General features: G+C 39.0%; 1 protein-coding gene across 1 annotated transcript; it reads right to left on the reverse strand.

Moving 5' to 3' along the window:
• Nucleotides 1–5072: 5072 nt before the first annotated feature.
• On the reverse strand, nt 5073–12719 carry LOC145088436 (uncharacterized). The gene is made up of 15 exons (XM_079026793.1): nt 12389–12719; nt 11029–11108; nt 10254–10304; nt 9414–10157; nt 9259–9324; nt 8912–9091; nt 8510–8825; nt 8319–8429; nt 7779–8237; nt 7077–7694; nt 6491–7002; nt 6362–6422; nt 6187–6255; nt 5663–6106; nt 5073–5541 (listed from the first exon to the last, which is right to left on the reverse strand). Exons 1-14 carry the CDS (start codon nt 12605–12607, stop codon nt 6023–6025), a joined length of 3570 nt encoding a protein of 1189 aa, XP_078882919.1. The 5' UTR covers nt 12608–12719; the 3' UTR covers nt 5073–5541; nt 5663–6022.
• Between the last annotated feature and the right edge of the window lie 10032 nt (nt 12720–22751).

The following is a 22751-nucleotide window of genomic DNA, read 5'->3' on the forward strand; positions in this document are numbered from 1 at the left end:
ATGGAACTTGGCTTTGATACCACTTGTATAAATCAACCAAAGAAGGATGGACCAATATAAATAAAGAGAAAATAAGACGTAAGAAATTGGGTGGGAAACCTAGAAGGCACACGACTTGGTAAATGATTAATGAAGGGTAGTAGGACTAGTCGCAAATCGATGGAGGGATAGAAATTTGGGTACATGAAATGGAAAAGCCAATCAATAGGCTAGTAACAAGAGTCCTAATATAAAGCTAATGACTAATAACTATCAAATAGATGGTAATTTTCCAAATCCTGATAAGTAGGAAAAGGAAACAATACGACAATGACTCTTAAGGTATTAAACTAAGTTGGTAGTTTAGAATCAGATTGTTATTATTATTATTCTTTAGGGTATCAAAGTGTAATTATTCTTTTCTTTATATTTGGTTGTAATATTGTCCAAATCAATATGAAATCACGTTATTCTTTAGGGAAACTAGAGTTCTGCAATTACAGTCCCTGCTCCTGCCAATCAACAGCAATCAGGTAATCCTGAGTCCTGAATCACCAATTACAACTCATGGCAGCAATAATTCAATTTTCAAATCAGGAGAAAACGATTCACAACTCTCACAAGTTCTCCTTTTCTCTCAAACCAACCAATTATGGCTATTGGAGATCCATGATTGAATCCTTCCTCACCTCTCATAATCTTTTTTGCTATGTTGATGGAACTGTACCCTGCCCTGAACAGAAAGTCACCAATGATTCTGTAACTACCGATAATCCAAGCTACGTCCCATGGATCTGTAATGATGCCCACATCCGTATGCTCATCATCTCAACAGTTTCTGAAGACTCCTATCAGCATATTCAGGGAAAAACATCACGCGGGGTATGGTTGTCACTTGAACGGGCTTATGCTCCTGTTACTTTATCTCATGAATTCACTCTTAAAAGTCAACTTCTGAGAATCACCATGAAGGGTGATGAAAAACCGGCTGAATATCTTAGCAGAGCTCAAGAATTTGCTACTGCTCTTGCTAACATTGGAGAACCAGTAAAGGACAAAGATCCGGTAATGCTCACTCTTACAAGACTTCGAGAGGAATACAATGGTCTCAAGGCCAACTTATTGGCTCGTGTGCCTCCTGTCAGCTTCAATGAATTACATGGCCTTCTATGCGATCATGATTATGTCTTCACAAAAATGATGACTGCCACTCCCCAAGATTTCTTGGCGAATACTTTTTCGGTTACACAATCATCATCAGTTGCTACTCCTTCGATTCAACAGCCAAATATTGATCATTTTCAACAATAACTACAAAGTATTCAACTGATGGCCACTCAGCTGGGTTATCAACTAAACCCCATTCAATCTCCATGGCCTCAAGCTCATTTTGGTTCTCGGTCTTTCAATAATAATCGAGGCGGTCGTGGATCTCGTGGCTCTTCTCGTGGCAACTCATGTGGTGGTTTTAATCGCTCTCGGGACAGCAGTGGCATACGACAGTTTTCTTGGGCCTCCACCCAAAACACCGTCTATGGTCATTGCAACAGGTGTGGTATAGGACACTTACCATCTCAGTGTCCAGCTCATTCGAACCAGTCTCAACCTGCTTCACAGGCTAATTTTACAACACGCTCAGAGGCTGACACATCTAGACCTACTTGGAAGCCCGACACCGGTGCAACTCATCATGCCACTCCAGACCTATCTAGCTTGGATAGCTCCGAGGCCTACTATGGTAATGACTCTTTACTTGTTGGTAACGGTAACTCTATACCCATCTGTCACATTGGTTCATCTAAAATCTACTCACCAAACAAAACTTTTACCTTATCTAACATTCTTCATGTTCCTCAACTTAAACAAAATCTTTTATTTGTTCAAAAATTTTGTCTTGACAACAATGTTTTCTTTGAATTTCATTCTTCTTATTTTGTTGTGAAGGACGAGTCTACTCGCACTACCCTCCTTTCGGGTCCCAGTGAGCAGGGTTTGTACTCCATTCGTCTTCCACAACTCAAGTCAATGTGGAAAATCATCAAAACTATCTTTACCTGATTCTACCTTTCATAGCACTAATATTTTAGATCTTGTTTATTGTGATGTTTGGGTTCCCTCTCCTGAACCATCCTTTGATGGTCATCGTTATTTTCTTTTGTGTGTTGATCATTATACTCGTTATATGTGGATTTATCCTTTAACTCAAAAATCAAATGTTCACCCCATTCTCACAAACTTTATCACCATGACTGAACGTCAATTCAACACTAAACTAAAATGTATTCAATCTGACTGGGGGGTGAATTTCGCCCTCTCACCAATCTCTGTCGCAGCCTTGGCATCATTCATCGGCGGTCTTGTCCTCACACCAGTGAGCAAAATGGCTTTGTTGAACGTCGTCATCGTCACGTTGTGGAAACTGGACTCTCTCTGTTGGCTCATTCCAGTCTTCCTCAATGTTTTTGGAACTTTGTTTTTGAAACAACTGTATACCTCATAAATCGCCTCCCTTCTCGTGTCTCATCCAACAAATCCCCTTTTGAACATGTCTTCAAACGTAAACCTGATTACTCCTTCTTACGAGTTTTTGGCTGTCAATCTTTTCCTTTTCTTCGTCCGTATAATCATCATAAAATTGAATTTCGGTCTACTCCTTGTGTTTTTCTTGGCTACAGCCCTGCTCACCATGGTTATCATTGTCTTGATCCCTCCACTGATCGGATCTACATTACTAGAGATGTTCGCTTCAATGAACACGTCTTTCCTTATCAGCCTTCACCAATACCTCCACCACCTTCTACCTCTCCTTACATCTCTAATTTTCCCGACCCACCACCCGGTTTTCCATCTGAACCACCCCGACCTCCACAATCTCCACCATCATCACCACAATCTCCAGCATCATTATCTCAATCTCCTTCACCAACTAATACCAACTTACCAGCTCCACTACCAGCTCCTCAGCCTCGGCCATCCAACCTCCGCCCTAATCCTAAACAACCAGATCGATACAACCCCGCTGCCTACACCACCTCCACCTCCACCTCCACATCTCCTCCTTTTGAACCTACCAACTTTACCGTTGCTAACAAGTCTTTAGAATGGCGTTAAGCAATGGCCGAAGAGCTATCTGCGCTCCATAGGAATGGCACGTGGACCCTTGTTCCCCCTGTCTCTAATGCTAATATTGTTGCTTGTAAATGGGTTTACAGGGTAAAAACTGATGAACATGGAAAGATTACCAGGTACAAAGCCCGTCTCGTGGCAAAAGGCTTTAATCAACAACATGGTGTGGACTATCATGAGACTTTCAGTCCGGTTATCAAGCCCGCCACCATTCGTACGGTTCTCTCTCTAGCTGTCAGCAACAAATGGCCCCTCAGACAGTTAGATATTCAGACTACTTTTCTTCATGGAGATCTTGAGGAAACCGTATACATGCGCCAACCTCCGGGCTTTATTGATCAAACCAAACCTGATCACATATGCTTGTTGCATAAGTCCTTGTATGGCCTCAAGCAGGCTCCTCGGGCTTGGTTTACAAAGTTGTCTACTGCGCTTCATCAGTTGGGATTTTATGGGTCCAAAACCGATCCCTCCCTTTTTATACTAAACTCATCTGGCTCTCTTGTCTATCTTCTGGTTTACGTGGATGACATCATCATCACCGGTAACAACTCCACTGTTGTTGACTCAATCATTCAGAAACTCAATTCTCTTTTTGCACTTAAGGATATGGGACAGCTACACTATTTTTTGGGAGTTGAAGTTGTTCACAAGGGGTCTGACTTGGTTCTTTCCCAACGGAAATATATTCGTGAGATCTTACACCGTGCTGGTCTTGCCGAGTGCAGGCCAATATCAACTCCTATGAGCACTTCTCACGTGTTGTTACCCGATGATAGCCCCTTACTTGATGATCCCTCTCGTTACAGGCAGACAGTTGGAGCTTTTCAGTATGCTACTCTTTCTCGTCCTGATATTGCTTTTGCAGTTAACAAAGTCTGTTAGTTCATGCACGCTCCTACTGAGAACCATTGGGCCGGTGTCAAACGCATCCTTCGTTATCTTAAGGGCACCATCGACTTGGGGTTATGGATTCGACATAATACGGGGTATCAGCTTCAAGCCTTTTCAGATTCCAATTGGCACTCCAATCTTCATGCCTTCTCGGACTCTGACTGGGCAGGTTGCCCTTGCCCAATCGATCGTCGATCCACGGGGGGATTTGTTATCTATTTAGGTTCGAATCTCATCTCTTGGTCTGCTCGCAAGCAGAAAACTATATCTCGATCTTCAACAGAGTCCGAGTACAAGGCTATTGCAGATATTGTTGCTGAATTGATTTGGTTGAAGTCCTTGCTTCGAGAACTTGGTTTGGCCAGCACGGCACCCACACTTTGGTGTGACAATCTTGGTGCAACATATCTCACGGCTAATCCAGTTTTTCACGCTTGTACTAAACATGTTGAAGTTGACTATCATTTTGTTCGTGAACAAGTAACTCAGGGAAAACTAAATGTCAAGTTCATCATTGCTGATATTTTTACAAAGCCCCTGTCATCTCAGAAGTTTGAGTTTTTGCGTTCCAAGTTGCAGGTTGCTAACCGCCATGAACTTGCGGGGGAATATTAAACTAAGTTGGTAGTTTAGAATCAGATTGTTATTATTATTATTCTTTAGGGTATCAAAGTGTAATTATTCTTTTCTTTATATTTGGTTGTAATATTGTCCAAATCAATATGAAATCACGTTATCAATTCCTTATTATTGTTATAAGGGAAAAATCCAAATGATGCATCAACAACATGTGTTAGAAAGTTCTTTTTATTGGCATAAGTTATGCTCTCTTGACATACCATGTATGTTATGCTTGAGGATGGGGAATAGATGTGGCAAAGCAGACAACTAAATATAACAGGTAAAGTTATTTTATAGACATAAGGTATGTTCTCTCAAGAATTTCACAAAACTATAGACATAAGTTTACTTGCATTTTCCGATCATAATTTGATATTCATGACATACTACTGCTTGTTAAATGTTAAAGAATACCAATTGTTATAATAGAAAGGACAAGCAAAAAGAAGCAGTTGAAAACAATCTTCACACGTTACGTTGAATGGTAACAAAAAATGTATATACATTTGAGGGGTGAAATTGTGCAACTATGTATTACAAAAATGTTGAGGGAGGAAGGGAGGGAACCTAAGAAGAAAAGCAACAAAAAACATACATTTACACATATGTACTAATGTCTTCCATAAATAACAGGATATTTACCAGATGCACCTTGCCATGACCTGACTAACCCCTTCAAAAATTCAACTTGTGCTTGTACAATTTATGAATCAACTCAACTCCGACGTAAACGTTTGTTTATATACTTTTTTACTTTGATTTGATTGAAGCATATATCCTGAGACCAAAACCTTGAGATGATTATTCTTAATTAACAACACCCACCACCCACCACCCACACATATGCCAACTTCCAAATCTCCTCTCCTCTTGTACATCAATAAACACAAACCCTCGGCCCAACACACCGCATGCGTTCAACTGTTCCATGCAAATTCCATTAGCATATGTACTAACAATAATGATATACATATATATATATATATATATATATATATATATATATATATATATATAATCAAGAGAGAATAGTAGTTAGTACCTGAAGAGTACGGGTTATTTGATACTTTGAACGGACGTGTACAAGTTTGACATATATGTATGTATTTTGCGTATTTATTTATTTCCACAACAGTAACAGAACCAGACACACCCACCCACCGCTCACAAAAATTTCATCTCAGGATCAAGGCCTTTTCCACATCAACAATCCAAACCAACCACACAACATTTCAACAGAAAACCAATCAATTTGAGATCACCCGGTCCAGGTATTTTGACGAATCGAACAACCATCTTTGACTTTGTGATTCACCCACCACTTCACTCAGCTTTGATTCTCAACTCAACTCAAGAAAAGGGGACTCTCTCAAAAATGGAAAATACTATTTTAATATGCAATCTAATTCCATAGTCCTTCACTTGATAACTGAAGTAGACCACGCATCTGAAGGTAAGGATTCTCCAATAATTTCTCATTGTTACTCTGCATGCACATCAAAAACAAACAAACCATTTAAACACACTCGCTTTAAATCACCCAAGTCAAGTCAAGTGCACACACACCTGTTGAGCTCTGGATACAAGAGACGAGAGTCCACGTTGGTATTTATCCGCTTCTTCAGTCATCATCCTCTGCAAAATTTATACATTTATATCAATAAAAAAAAGATAACACTGTTGTGATAAAATATCTTTCCACTTTATAGCTTTTGAAAAAAGAAAATGTATCTTTTTGAACCTTTAAAAGGAAGGTTGAAGAGAAGTAAGCCACCCTTGAATCAGTATCATCTAATAGCTCCCTGCCAAATACCATACAACCAATTACAACAGTCTGTTTGCTATAGATTTTAAAAAGAATCCATCTTACCTGAAGAACTCTTCACCACCAACTTCTTTAAAAGCACCAGGATCCGCAGTGCATTTACCAATCAGCAGTAAAAGAAGAGTGGATCTAATATCTGATGTGGCACCAGGTAGGTTTCCACCTCCTTTACTCCCAACAGAAACACCAAGTGCTATATTATCTGTAGCTGCAGCCGCCAGTTGAATCAAAGGCCAGTAAAACAAATCAGCAGGCACACGTGCAACCAGTTGCATAGGAACAATCGCCTGTCCTTGAAGAAGCAATGCTGCCATTGATGCCGTCTCACTGCTTGCTGCGGTAGCAGAATTATTTTTGTTAATTCCAAATCTGCCCTTGCTATCGTCCACTGGTTCCCAGCAAAAGTTCTCTCTTACAGGGAGATCTTCCATCACGCTCGCCTTTTTATTCCAAACCGAGTAATTGAAACTCTTGCAACTACGCAATGTGTCTGCTGATGTGGACGTGTTTCCAGGTATCACTTTCAGACACAATTGAGAAAATAGAATGTCGCACATCTGTTAAAAAAAAACAAAAGACTCAAAATTTTTAAGTATTGTGGCCATAGTAATAATAATTAAAAATGTTTTACCTTCAAAATATTCATACGATCTGTGACGTTGATCTGAGCCACCAAGGATAAAGCACTGCTCATAATATCTATGACAGCATTCGCTTTATCAAGACGTGTTTTCCCATGAGCTTCGTTAGTAACTGTAACCGAATGTTGTAACTCATTTTCATCCAATAAAAATTTACATCTCATGAGAAGTCTTTCAAGAACAAAAAGGAAGCCCCATCTTATGAGATTGTTTCTGGACTTCAAAAGTCCACACATGAGCCAAATGGGTAGTGGAATATCCAATTCGGGTGAATAATCTTTAACAGAAGCAAGTGTGATTCTTTTTTGTAGATTCTTTATGTTTGACCAAATGGAATCCCCTTCGTAGTTTATCTCTGCTATAAGCAGATCACCTAACCATACATAACCGTTTTCACGAATGGCTGCACGTTCTGAATGAAGAAGAGAATGTAACGTGGCCCACGCAAGCTTCACCTTTAAGGCATAACTGTTTCTCACAAAACCTTCCTGAAAGCTCTCTAAGTATTTGTAGGATTTTGTAAGTTCTGTCATGTGACTGAACTCTTTGTCCAAATGAGTTAATGATCTTAACAGTGCATCGAATTTCTCCATGATTTTCTCCAATAGCTGCAGAAAAAAGAGTATAAATATAAACATTAAAAAAAAAAAAAAGGTAAATCAAAAGGACAAATTAATCTTGTGATGACCAACCATATTGAGTCTTTCACTATTGGAGTATCTTGGTAAAGCAGCAGAAATGGATCTTCTTAAAATATCACCAATTCCTTCTATACCAAGTTTAACAGAAATATGTAAAGCTTCTGGAGCATCTGCAAGAGTGAGTAAGGAGGCGATTGGCTGTATCTCATCATTGCTATATTCAGAAATTCCATTAGCTATACAGCTTTCATTTATCTCATGAACAACATAGTCAAAAAGCACCAGATATAAATTTCTCCTGCCTTCTCTGGAGTTTGAGATCACTAGCTCGATGAACACAAACTCAATTCCTCCAATTACATCAACTTGATCCACAAGAAAAGTAGGAGTGGATGTGGTGGACACATCAGAGACTTCATAAAACATGTTTGTTAACATGTTTATTAACTTGCAATGAACCAACTCTGCCCATGAGTTTCTCCTGCTAATTTGTATAAGCATTTTAATAACCTACAAATGGTACAAATTATAGATTTTAGCCTGTAAAACTTTTTGTAAGATATATATCATTTATGCAACAAAATAACTCACTCTTATGTCAAGACCTCTTAATCTGCTTCTACGAATTTTGCCTCTATCACAAACAAAATATAGTAAACAACTAAGAGCAGAAGCCCACACAGATTCTTCCTTCTCTTCTGCCTGCAATTCATCAACATTTTTATAAGGTATCCTTTGAAAAAATATATATAAAAAATGCTAAAAGATTTAAAAGATATTACCTGCACCAGAAGGAGGAGGACTTCATATAAAATGCACAATATCCATGATTCAAAGTTATTTATTGCTGATAAACTTTGGGCCTTTAGGTAATCTTGCTTTATTGACATTTTTTTGTCAAGGTATGGTTCTTGGGTGTATTCTTCTTCAATGGTGGAAGCATCATCAGCTAAAAGTGGCTCCAATAAATGGCCATGAACCCCAAGGTTTAAAATTAAGTCAAAAGCACGAACTTTTGAGGTCAACTGTGAAGAACTAAGCATTTCCTCAAGCATAGATAGCATGAGTGGAGCAGCAATCCCAGAGTCCAATACATACCTACAGAATATAAATATTTTAAATAACTTTCCACGACATCAACAAACTTTATACCAAAAATATAAAATATTCAAATTGAGACTTACATGTCAATTACAAGTTTGATTAAAACACTCACAGCCACATCCATTGACGGCTTCCCACTACTGCTACTTAATTTAGATGAGATTGTCATCATATTAGGAACTGGAGAAGGTTTTTCTGAACAAACTGCAGCTATAACTTCTCCCACTTCATCTGGATTCAATCTTAATGGTTGTTGTTCACTGACAAAATAAATGCACCAAGAGTGAGTGCAACGATATATAAAGTATAAACCACATTCACCAAACTGAATAAGGCTAAAGTCAGTCTGAATTGATTACAAACAGTCAGATTCTAATTTCTAAACAGCTGTCATCATCAAATCTAATATCTAAACATGCAGTCATACCTGTAGTGTCTATATTGGAAAAGTGGTCGAGAACGAGGGCGGAAGGTAGTTAGAGGAGAATCTTCCCTGTAAAGCAAGAACAGATGAAGGACTATATATTAATAAAGTGACAACATTGATGGAATTGGAAAGCATCATAGAAAGTGTCTACATACCAAATCTGATGAGGGCCTGTTTTGGAACGTTTAGAAGCTGTTATTGCTTTCAAATGAGCACGTGCAGACGCGGAATTTGTTACAGTAGTGAGTAATGAAGGCTGTAATAGTTGATCAAGGTAAGGCATATCAATGCTACCAAAATTTCTCCAAAATTCACCCTTTGTTTTAGCTTCCATGTCCCCTAAAAGAAGGGCAGCAGCACCTACTTCAAGAAAATTGTGCTTACTCATGTCTTGATGATTCAAAGGACTATCAGAAGAAAGCAAAGATGATTGTGGGTCCCCATGCCATCTCCATTTGAATACATCACGGGCTATGAATTCATCGCCTTCAATTCCATCAATATCTTCAGGAATCGGTGAATCCAGAACGGAAACAGAAGAACCTTCTTTGTTCTCAGAAGGTTCTTTACCGATTCCAGGGCTAATTTGGGAATTGAAAGATTTACTCATTAGAGATGATAATGATGGAAGTGACTGTCTTGATGCAGAAGTAGCTCCAGCAAAAGCTGCGGGTTGGAATGATCTTTTTGGAACATGTTGAGCCACTAGAGAACGAATGTAGTTTAGTGATTTCACAAGTGCACCTGAAGCAAAACTTGCAACAGGCAAAGGTGATGATACATTTAAAGTAGAGGATGAACCACCAGCTTGTCTTCTGTTTGGACTAATATCACATTCCATGATTATATTTGAACAAAACCGATCAATTTCTAGTAGGGTCTCCTCACTTGGTTTATATCTGCAACAAAATTGCAATTTAAGTAAATAAGTGTTGGGAAACACAACTGATATTCTATAATGAATGAAATGATTCTTAACAAAAAGGAACACCTACCGCAGGAGATAACGTTTCAAAAGAGCCACACACCTTGCAACTACTGCAGGGCTGTTACAGATGAGAAAATGAATCAAGGGGTAAAATCTAACTAGTGTGACTGACGTTTGATCAACACGAATGTTAAACATATTATGTTCAGTCAACTGAAATCATTATCACAAGAATACAGGCTGTAAATTTATACCCATGTTAACCATCACATTATGAAGCTCCAAACCATGGTGACAAATCTATTTTGTGTTTATTTGTTTATGATGATAACTGGTGTTCCATGTGGTTATTGAGAAAAAAAAAACTTTCGTTGCTGGAGTGGTATATTCAAGCATGCTGAATAAACGAGACAAACTTTCAAATTATTTAGCAGCAGAAAACAGGCTACAGGTTGCAATGCATTGTTAAGAAGGTAAACCATCAAGGTGAAAGAAAAAAAAACATATAGACAATCTTAGACAATGATGTGTTACATAGTAGTACTAATTAAGTAATTATCATATTTTTTTTGTTGATCTGGGCTTACAGGCCCTCTATTGTTCTCAAAACATTAAGGGTTAAGTCCTCTGTAATTTATATGCTATTGTACCCTAAAGGTTAACATGGTGCTAGTACTAGAGCCAAAACTTTGAAAGCAGAAGAGTTGATAGCACTTTGTGCAGTATTTAAGCTGCCAGTATGGAAAGAACAAATATAAGAATATTAAATATATGCATACGTTAAGCATTTATTGGAGGTATAAGCGAAAGATTATAATAAATAACAAATATATATTGAAAACCTTCGTTCTCTCTCTGCAAGTGTGTGCTCTATTATCACACCATATGCCAGGTCAGTAGTTGCATGGGATGCTAAATAGTCCTGCCAAAAAGAAAGCAAATCTACATCACTTGTCAGAATAGGTGTTCACAAATCACAATGTTAATAGCCGGATTACATTTTACATGAAATGGATAATGTTATAAATAGAAGCCTAGTAAGGACTCCTTAGTCCTTACCATTTCTTCTATATAGAAGTAACTTTATGAATAGTTTCCAAATTCCAACCACAAGCAGCTAAGTTGTGAAACTTCAGACACTAAACTGTGGCAGTCCAAGTCTATCTCTATCACATATTCACATTTCATTACCATGTAACAAACTAAGTGTCTAAGTTATGACCACATAGTTTAAGAATACTCAGGTATTAGTCGCCTACACCAACTATGTGACATTATCAGTGCAGCACTTCCCCTTTGGAGAATCTATATCAAGTGAACCAGAATCTTCGATTCTACAACTCTATAGATTCAAGGTTCTATTCTAGACTAAAGAAAGTAATAGAAGTCTTGTGACTAGATATCCTAAACCATATCACACTGCATTTGCTCCATATGTAAATTTAGCTACAAATTACGAAACCACATGCAATAATGGGCACTCTAAAACTTGGTGTATGAACGAGCTCAGAGAAAGAACAAAACATTAAGGACACATATTTATTTTACTTTCTTCCGATGTAGTAGGTTCAAAATAGTGGGAAAATAACAGTAGGGAATCAGTACTGAATTACTGATAATGGAACTAGAAATCTATCAAAACAGAAGAAAGGTTAAAAATCCTTAAACGGAAAGATACATCATCTGCAAGAAGTACATCCTAAGTCCATAACTTGCTGATCACTTAAACGTTATCTACAAGTTCATCTTGAAACCATGGAGTACTTAGGTTAGTATTGGTGATACTAGACCGACTTAGCATTAAATAACCTAAACTACATATTAAAGATATTTACAAGCAGACAAGCAAACAAATTTCTCTCCAACTTTAAACCCATAATATACCCCCCATAAAGTAAAACGATGCAAAATTCATAGATTAACCATCTGGTTTCCACAATTAATAATGTGAGAGCTACAATTTTCTCTACCTGCACTAACAATATAATTCCCTAATCCCTAACCATAAGAGAAACCTAACATCTACAGATAACCGAAAGTGCAATTCCATGTATGAGCACAACAATGTACAACTATCTGTATAAAAATATCATAATCCAAATAAATTCCAAATCACGCACGGCCACTATTAAACCCTAGATTCACAAACTAAAAAACTAAGGGATCTGAACAAATAAAGCGAAAATTAACGTCCGTTCGTACCCGAAGAGTCCTAGAAGCTTCGGATACAACGGCTGAAGAGCTGCCCTGGACGGATAGAAGAGAAGAAGAGAGACAATCGGCGATTGCGCGGCGAAGAGGCTCCGGCGGTTTCTTGGACGAAGAAGATCTCATAGCCCTGGAGATACCACCAACGCCTCCTAACTGTAACCTGGAGCTCGTAGCAGGGCTACGAGGGCCGCTGTTGAAGCTCGTCGACATCGTATGTGTAGATATAGCGTCAGTGTATCTATCTATGCGAAGAAACAGTTGTTCTCACTACATCTCAACAATCGAACACTCTTTCTTCCTTCTTTATGTTGTCTATGCAAGAGGAGGCGCCTTTTTATGATTAAGAGAGAGATTATATTGTATTTTGTTGAGATGTAGAAAAATAAATAAAATATAACAACAATACTATATTCTTTTAATTATTTTTGTAAGAAGCTTCAAGTTGAAATTTAAATATCAATGAATTGTATGTGGAAATAAATAAATAAAAACTATGTAAAACTTTAAAAAAATTAATTAAGGATCATTTCGACTTTACAAGGAAGGTCGATGGAAGTATTCTTGAACATCTATGTCTTATAATGAAATAATGAAAAAAAAAAAAAAAAAAACATAAAAATATTTATATAGTGTTCATCGACGTCAATAAATGTATAATAATCATGTTAGATGATACAATTTAAACGATCTTGAAACTTATAACGGTTTCAAAAGAGATACACGGTTAAGATGAAATGTCTTTGTTACGTAATGATTATGGAGTATAAATAGGTATTCAGGAGCATGTGATACACTCATGGAGGTATATGATCCACGAAGAAGAGGATGTTGAGGATGATGTTATCCTGGCGATTAAAATGAAGGGTAACAATGAGAAAAATGTGTGTCAAGTGTAACACCCATAAAAATCACAAGAAATTCAAACTTTTTAAAACCAACCCAAATTCACAAATTGTTTACAAACATAGTTTTCAAAACATTTTTCGAACATTAAAGTCTCCCAAAATCATAAGTCATAAACAAGAGGGATGTGTATGGTCATGCCTTCACCTTCCCGCGGTCATCCGAAATACCTGAAACATAACCCCAAATTGTAATCCAAAGTTTAGTGAGATCCCCTAAAGTACCAACACATAAACATATAACATATACAATAACAGCATGTCGGGTCCAATCAACCATCGGGTTTGAATAGCCCCAAGCCCAATCAACCATCAGGTTGGAATGCCAATATACTATGGGTTCAGTCAACCATCGGGTTGGAATACCCCAGGCCCAATCAACCATCGGGTTGGAATGCCAATCTACAACAGGTCATGTCATCATCGGGATGGAATACCCCCGGGCCCAATTAACCATCGGGTTGGTATGCCCCCGGCCTGTTGGCTTATACACAAAGCAGTAAAGCCTCAACCACCACCAAATATGTACACATATAACATATAAACATATAAACAGTCTACAGACGGTCATACAGATCTACAGATCACTAAGCATAACATCATCTTATATACCATGATACCGATCTAACAGATTACTATATCACGATAACATACTATCACATAATAGGATATCAAATCCAAATGGTCGGCCTTGGTGCCTTCGACCCGCAAGTACAACAAGGAAACTCACCTCACAAATTGGACAAAAGTTGATGAGGTCCCGACTCCGAATCTCAACTCTCTAACCGACACCTAATCCAACTAAATGACCAATCTCCATCAAAATCCTAAAATACCAAAAATACCCTTGAGGTCAAACTTTGTCAAACTAAATCAAAGTCAGTGTCAAACTGTTCAAAATCCATAAATCAACTGAGTCAACCCAACCGAGTCAACTCAGCAAGCGTACGTTGGGCGGACTCCTATGCTTGAACAAAAACAGGGTCATTAACCGTGTACGGGGAGTACACCCAGGTACGCACGACGTAACCCCAAACTTCCTTTTTCCTCATTAAGTGCTTAATACAACGTCTTAACACGTCCAAATGCAGATCCAAGGTCAAAATGACATTAGGAGTCATAAAGTTTCCAACGTTATGACCTTGCATGCTTAATAAGGGCATAATCCATAAAAATCCAACATCTTAATGCCTTAAGACTCTATATATCATGCATGGGACAAAACTAACCATTGGGACTCCATTTTTATGACTAAAGACCCCTACTAAGGTCTAAAAGGACAGCTTAATGGTCAAGAGCGGGTCATGCTCAAGATCTAACCTTTTGGGACCGAAAAGCATCATTAAAACACCCATTTCTATATCTATATGATAGAGGGATAAAGTTGTAAGCTTTATAACTTAGAAAGGTTGCAAATGATGTAGAAACCCCAGATCCAGAGTGTTTCACTCTTCCAAGATGAGTATGGCTTCCTTCCTTCTTATTCTAAACACAAAACACACATTCTTAGGCTTTGAAATAGCTTCTCAAGGTGAACTAGGGTTGCAAAACGTATAAAGATGGATGGAGGCTGATGAGGTGAAGGGAAATGAGGCCATAAGGGTGTTTAAATACGAGCTAAACCCTAAAAAATATGGTTTCCAAATCTGGAAAGTGCGCCCAACGTACAACATGTACACCCAGTATATTAGGGCACTCAGTGTACACGCGTATGTATGGCGTACTGCCCAAGCTTATTTACGAAAATGCCACTATGGCTAATTTACACACTTCCTTGAAATTTAGGGACCAAAATGCAACACAAATAAATTATAGGGTTAAAATTAGAAGTACCTTATCATCAGGATATTACAATTCTCCCCCACTTGAACTAGACTACGTCCTCGAAGTCTGCCGCGGCGAATAACTCTGGATAATGCTCTCGCATCTCAGCCTCTGGCTCCTAGGTCCACTCGGAGCCTCTCCGATGCCGCCATTGTACCTTTACCAAAGGTATCCCCTTGTTGCGCAGGACCTTCATCTTACTTTCTAGAATAGATATCAGTCTCTCAACATAGTTCAAGCACAGGACCTTCATCTTACTTATAAAGTACTTTTGAATATTTAGAAAAAATGATATTGAATGTTGACTTAAAGATAATTAATGTTGTGGTTGAATTAAAAATAAAATTTTTACCTCATAATTTTGGGACGTTTCAAGTTAGTATCAGAGCCTTGGTTTGAGGGATTCAGGCACACTCTCGGGTATGCCTGAATTCAAACTGAGGAATTAATAATCTTTTGATAGAAGATGAGTTTCTAAAAAGATTTTGAAAAAAGGGAATTAATATCTAAAAATATTTTATAAAGACAAAGGGAGTGTGATGTGTGCAATCAACCAAGCTCAAGTAAGTGATTCCCATAATACCATACATGTTTGCTATGATTATATGTTATGAGAATTGCATGTTAGGATGAGGTTAGGAATACTTTTAGGAGTTTCATGATAGATTGGCCCAATATGTGATGCCTTGTAGCCTAGGAAACATTGGATGCTATGCTAGGTTGGGAATATGTATTGGTATCAGTAATTGCTAAGTATATGCTTTAAAAGTTGTATATGTTTAGGATCATATAGCCCTAAAATGATTTATTTTGCCTTATTTCCTGTTCCTTGTTTTGTTGTGATCCTAGGGTAGAGTCTTTTATTCGACGGTCTATTTGATATTGTATTGTGTATAATTTGCATGCATAGGGAAACCGGTAGCGGGAGTGGAAGTTCCTAGCATGAGTTGTAGTAAGTGAGTTTGAATGTTCTTTGGATATTCTATGGATTGGAGTGCTACTACACGAATGATGCTTGCTTTATGCTTTGTGGAACTCTTAAGTGATTTGAGCTAACTACTAAGTGAATATCTTAGGTCACGTGTGACGAAGGTTGAATAATCTCAGAGTGATGTATTCGAACCTATTACGCAACTCTAATTTGAGTCTAGCCGTTGTAGAGATGATTCTTTTACTCAAAGGATTATCTAAGCTTTGTTGCATGTAATTGTATTCATGAGATGGTTAACTGACATTATTGGGAGTTCTTCAGCAGCTGATGGCAGGATGAGATTGGAAACCTAGGAAAGCCTAGGAAGTGCTTTAGTGGTTTTAGTTGTGCTGTTTAGCGGGCATTTGGCGTATCAGTTTGAGAATGTGACTTAGAGGATTTTGGATGATTCTTGAGGAAAGTATGGATAAGTGTGGAAGGTAGTATTGGGTTCGTACTACTGAAAGCACAGGATCCATACTCGAATCGGGAGAGTCTTGGAGAATCTAGGAAGCCTGTGGGATGAGGATTCTTGGGTATGTTCTGATCATTTGTATGTTTATTTTTCGGTGTGGCGATGAGCACTCAGGAAGGGGATTCAGGTTCTGGTTTTGGCTCAGGTGCAGGTACTGAGTCGATCAATGAGAAGATGCGGGAGTTCATCTCGTCAGAGATTACCCGCCATATTTTGGAGCAAACTCTTGTGATATTTGGTACGGACAAGGAAGGGATTTTGGAGATTTTGGATAAGCGTCTGGGTGCATTCTGTACTAGAATGCTATTGTTGGAGCTACCACTCTTTATTTCCGTGAGTTCCGTGCTTGTGGAGCTCCCAAGTTATTTGGGGAGAATAACGCTTTCGGGATGAGTTTCTACCTTGATGGGTCAAATGTCAGATTTGCCTCCTGTCTTCTGAAGGACATAACACGAGATTGGTGGGAGGAGGTAGACTTCGCTTTGGGAGGCGAAGCCCTGGAGACGATGACTTGGGATGAGTTTTTGACCTGGTTTAGGGCCGAGTTTGCACCGGTTATTGAGGTGAAAAAGTTGGTGAGGGAGTTTCAGGAACTTCGCCAGACGACTGAGACTGTGGTGGAGATCACTTCCAAGTTCCGAGAGAGAGCTTTTTTGGTTCCATAATATGATGCGTACGAGGAGATGAAGAAAGTAAGATATCATGACATGTTGAGAGATGACATTGGGGAGTTTGTGAGTTTATCAGGGTGTGAGACCCTGAATGATATGATTGCTAGAGCCCAAGAGCGTGAGATTGATTTGGAGCACCTCGGAAAGAGGAAGCCAGAGCAAACTCATATTTCAGTGGGTCAAGTGAAGAGGCCCAAGACTTAGGATTCGGATTCAAAAGGCCATAAGGGTCGGGGCCGTTGTGCCAAGTGTGGGAGGACCCATGAGAGAGGATGTCGGGAGACAGGCCGAGGATGTTCTAGTTGTGGTCAGATGGGTCATTTTAGTCGAGATTTACCCCGTGGGTCGGTCCGATGTGTTTTCACTACAACCAGGTGGGCCAAAAGAATGTCAATTATCCGATGTTGAGAGGATGAGCAATGATTGCACCTAATCTAGCTACTTTGAGGATTACTAACGATCGCGAGGGTAGGGCAGGAGCCCCAACAGCGAGGAGTCGAGCATTGCAGTGTCAGTCAGAGGAGGCCAGGGTTTCATCCGGAGCTATTGTGAATATGTAATCTTTGATTTCTTCTTGATTATTATCAATATTTTGTTGCCTTGGAATCTTGTATTGGTTTGGGTAAGCATTAGATTTGGTTTAGTTCTCTGTTATTGCCTAAGTTATATCATCAAGAATTGTTATATGCCAGTTTGCATGCCAAGAGTCAGTAGGGGGTTTTATCTTGCTGAGCGGAATTCAGTTTGTTCGGTTGTCGTTTCGGTTCTTTGATGGGGTCAATTCAAGGGTATCGCTTGGAAGGTCCATGGTCGGATCAACTGGTTAGTTCTTTAACGAAGTCGAAGTTCGGATGTGATAGCATTTGTTCAAGTAGGATCAACAGTCGTCTATAGCAGGACCTTTGGGTCCGATCTCTACCATTTATAGGGAAGGAGTCGTAGCAAGAAGACGAAGGTGGCAACCACATGATTTTGTTTGGTCATTGGATGTACCAGGGGAATTTTATTATCACAGGGGTTGAAGATGGTTAGAATTCAGAGAGTTTATGAGGATGGGAAGTTGGAGTGAAGATTCGCCAGTTCGGAGCAAGGGTTATGGTCCTTGTTACCGACATAAAGGAATTAAGGAGGTGGTTGATGTATCATAGGAAGCGAGTGGGGTTGTCAGATTTGCTGAGGTTTCGAGAAGTGTTCATCTGGATTTCAAGAGTTTATGCGATCATCGAGATTGGCTAGTATCGATAAGCCCATGTCGTCGACGGTTTGAGTTATAAGGAGGTAAGGTGGGTTGGGAATCCATCAAATTATGTGGGTTCGGAGAGCTTCAATGAATCCAAGTGGGGGAGAATCGTTCAGATTTCCGGGAGTTGAATCAAGAATGAAACTAGGGAGAGTTTCACATCCTAGTCGGGAGGGAAGACGACTCAAGTGGCCGTTTGGATTGAAGCTATGTAATTTGGGAATTCAAGAAACTTCTAACAACTAGTTGGTGTCTTATTGGTGATGTTAAACAAGCATGTGAATGGATCCAAGTTTAGGGTTGTGTTAGAGCTTCACTGCCTGTTCTTGTTTGATGAATGCTCTTGGGTTCAAAGCATGACTCGGACACCTGATTGGGATTCAGTCGGATGCGAGTTCGACTCAAGATGATTGTGGTTGATATGGTAGAGGTGTGGTAAGACCATGGGTGGTGACCATGGTAGGATAGACGTATTGTAAGACTGCGGGGTGGCCGTAGCATTCATGGATTAGCAAATAGTATGGTAAGTGTTGTAAGTCTGCGAGTGGATCGTAGCATTCACCATATTAAGGTAGACCATCGTTGGGGTGGCCGTGAGTATAAAATAGGATCAGCTCGTGCCTTGGTCAAGGAGGACAGTAGGGTCAGGGAGCATCTTTTTGTTAGGGGAGGATGACCATTGGGGTCCGAGACGAGGTTGGGCCTGTGTAGCTCTAGACGGGGTGAGACCTATGGGCGTGGCCCGTTCGTTGGTGTAAACTAGGTGAGACCCGTGGGCGAGGCCCGTACGATTATAGAAATGCAAGTGAGATGATCGATGTCCTTTTATCAATCAAAAATACCCTTAAAACCACTAGATAGCTAGGGTAAGTAAGGGTCGAATCCACGAGGAGTTTGTGGTCAAACTTTGTGTTAAAATAATTAACAAAAAACTACTAGCAATTGCCACGGAAAAAAGATTAAAGCAAAGATCAAACAAAAAACCTGGAAATTTATTAATTAAAACGAAAATCTCAATGAGAAAACTAGAGTACTCCCGGTTTAGTTATGGACAGTTTAAATTCACACACTTTCTTCCTTTAAATCCTAATTTAATTACTTAGATGCAATTGGGGTTTATTAACTTGTAATACATAGTTTAGGCACACTAAATGTTCATTTAACTAGTTGTCTTACTCCTTTATGTCTAAATGGATTAAGAATAATTAGTGGACTAGCTATAAAATGTCTTACAACTACCTATTACCGCATTAAGATTCAATATCACAAGTTGGAATAATATATGTTGATTCAGTCACTTGTCTTTATTCCTAAACTAATTGAACTTGGAACAAATGATGAATTGACAATAGACTATCTTAATTATGACATCAAACAATTCATACAACCCAATTTCAGTTATCATTACCAAAATATCATCACGTGAAGCATAAAACAACAATTGAAATTAACTAGAATCAAGTAATAATCAAGTGTGTTCATCAAAAAGTCATAAACATCCCCGGAAGCAACCCTAATGATTTAGCCTTCCATTGAGTTCATAAAAACACCAACTTGGATGAAATAAATAAAATACATAATAGAATTCGTAATCAAACTTAGAATCATCAAACAAATGTAGCCTAATGATTATCAAAGTATGAAACAAATAAACATTGGGAGGAAGTAATCGTTTCTGAATATTACTAGAATTGATGAGAATCACCGGTTGAATGATCTTCAAATGTTGCTTGATGATGAATTGAATTGAATCTTTCCTTGAATCCGGATTGAAATGGAACGGACTTGTGTTTCCAAATGTTTCCAAGGGTTTTTGAAGCCTTAAAAACGCAGGAAAGACTCTGAAAATCGCAGGTGGTAGCCCTAAAAACGAATGCATAAGTCCCTATTTATATTATTTGACAGAAAAGAGAGAAATCGAGCGATGTGGGACGTTGGACGTCCTAGGAGACGTCTTAGACGTTGTGTATAACGCCCAAGCATTCTTTATACGTCCTAAAATGCCTTATGTCGTCCTTGAAATACACTAAAAAATGGCCAAAACGTCAGACGTCTTAGGAGACGTCTTAGACACGTCAGACGTCAAAAAATGGCCACACCGTTCCAACACGGGACGCCCCTAAAACGCCTGGACGTCCTAGGGGCTGTCTTAGATGCCATGCAGGACACCGACGGGCCCTTCTCTTTCATTTTCTGCTCCGAAAATTTACCAAATGTTGAACGTTTGACTTGGACGTCCTAGGTGACGTCTTAGACGCCTGGAGGCGTCCTTCATCTTCCGTGCAAGTTTTGGTGGTCAAAACGACACAACTAGCAGAAACACAAAACACAAAAGTTGTAGAAAATCTTGTCTAGTTTCTAGAAATTCTTTACTCATATCAGTTAGAGCTCCAAAACTTGATATATGACCAAAACATTGAGGCATGGTCAATTTTCCCAGCAACGTTTCTTCATTCCTTTAGCAATCTGTTTTACTTGCAGGTTCCACCCACTTTTAGTATGATATATTGACATGCATATGAAGTTCAACAACTTATCAATTTAGTGCCATTCTTGGACAATTATACATCAATTCAACAGATTTATGACAATTTAGTATATTCACAAAATAGACTTATCATGAGACTTGGTAGAGACCGGTTGGGTAAAGGAATTGGATTATAGTTTTAGTGGGATGGTCATGTGGTCAATAAGTGGAATAGTGTGGTGCATAGGCTAGGGTATCCTTATCAGTTGGACTCTCAAGAACCTAGTGGCTGGACCAGGTATGAGGCTGGTAGTCTCAGCGGTGGATTGGGGATTTTATATCCAGTTTAATGAATGGATGCACTGAATCAAAAGATTTTAGGTGAAATGCAAGTGTAAATCCTTGGATCTCGGGTTATGAGTTATGCACCAATTTGGATTTTGGTCGGGATTTGCATTGGGAGTCGCTAGTGTGTTTATGCAAGATCTTTACTTCAGCAAGTTGTGGATTAAGGAATATGTATGTCGGGTTATCAGTTGGAAGGTTCAACGTTAAAAGGATGTTTTCAGTTCTGATGGTAGGAGGAGACCCTTGTGATTTTGTTTCGAAATGGTTCTACATGTGCGGAGGTTAGGCAAGTTATGGGGATTCAAAATTATTGAAGTAACGTATTGGATCAACAATTTATAGGATTAATGATTTGTTCAACACTATAAGGTTTTGTTCGGAAAGTTGGTTCCCAAGAGGGTGGTAAGGAGTGATTTTGAGGACAAAATCTAATTTAAGTGGAGGATAGTTGTAATGCCTTGTTCCGAATCATTTCCTAATGTGGGGCGGTGAACCGAAGATCGGGTATCATAAGGCTTAGGGACTTTGGAAAAGATATATTTAGACCCATTTGGCTATGGTGTAACATTCGAAATTTCGGGTATGATAGTTTGCGTTTCAATTTTTGAGGATTTAGGAGGGACTCGACGAGTCGAAGGTCTGACTCGTTGAGTTATGTCGAGGTGATCACGTGTATTTAATGAGCAGACTCGACGAGTCCAAGGACAGACTCGCCGAGTAGGCTCTGGGCAGATAAAACCCTAAGTTTTCGGGGTTGGGGCCTATTTAAGGGAACTTATGACCTTAGGTGCACCTCATACCTTCTGTGAGAAGCCCTAAATCCCCATTAGAGCCATGAGAGAGTTCTTATGATGAAATCAAGTAATTTGGTGGGTCTTATGGAAGGAAAAGAGCATAATTCAAGCAATAAACGAGATGGGGGTTGTGGATCTAGCATTTCTTCACGTGGAACTGCTGTAGAAGGTATAAACTTGCATCATTTTCATCTAATTTGGTTAGATTTCATGATCTTGGGAGTTTTAGGGTTTTACTCCCCTTATTTTGTGCATATGAGCTAATTGAGACATGATCTGAGGAGGGAAACCTCATATTTAAACCTTGTGAGGTCCTTGAAGACTAGATGCCCCAGCTTTAGTTGTCCAAATGAGGCTTACTGAGCTAAATCTTTCATGGAGGGCATGTAATGGCATTTTGAAGCAATAACATCATGCATGAACGTAAAGATTGAAGCTTTACGTGATTATTGATCCTTGAGATGATAGATCTATAGTTTAGAGTGATAGATCTGAGTGAAATCGTCTGAATGAGAAAAGGGTTGGATAGACTCGCCGAATCCATGAGCTGACTCGACGAGTCAGTTAGGGTTTTCCTGGTCAAGTTGAATCGCGTTCTAACTCGGCGAGTTGTGGGGTCAAATCGACAAGTTGATCTGAATCCTCACGAAACTTCGGAGAAAG

Source organism: Lactuca serriola, chromosome 2, assembly GCF_051521515.1.
Source record: "Lactuca serriola cultivar US96UC23 chromosome 2, Lser_US96UC23_V15, whole genome shotgun sequence".
Taxonomy (NCBI): Eukaryota; Viridiplantae; Streptophyta; class Magnoliopsida; order Asterales; family Asteraceae; genus Lactuca; species Lactuca serriola.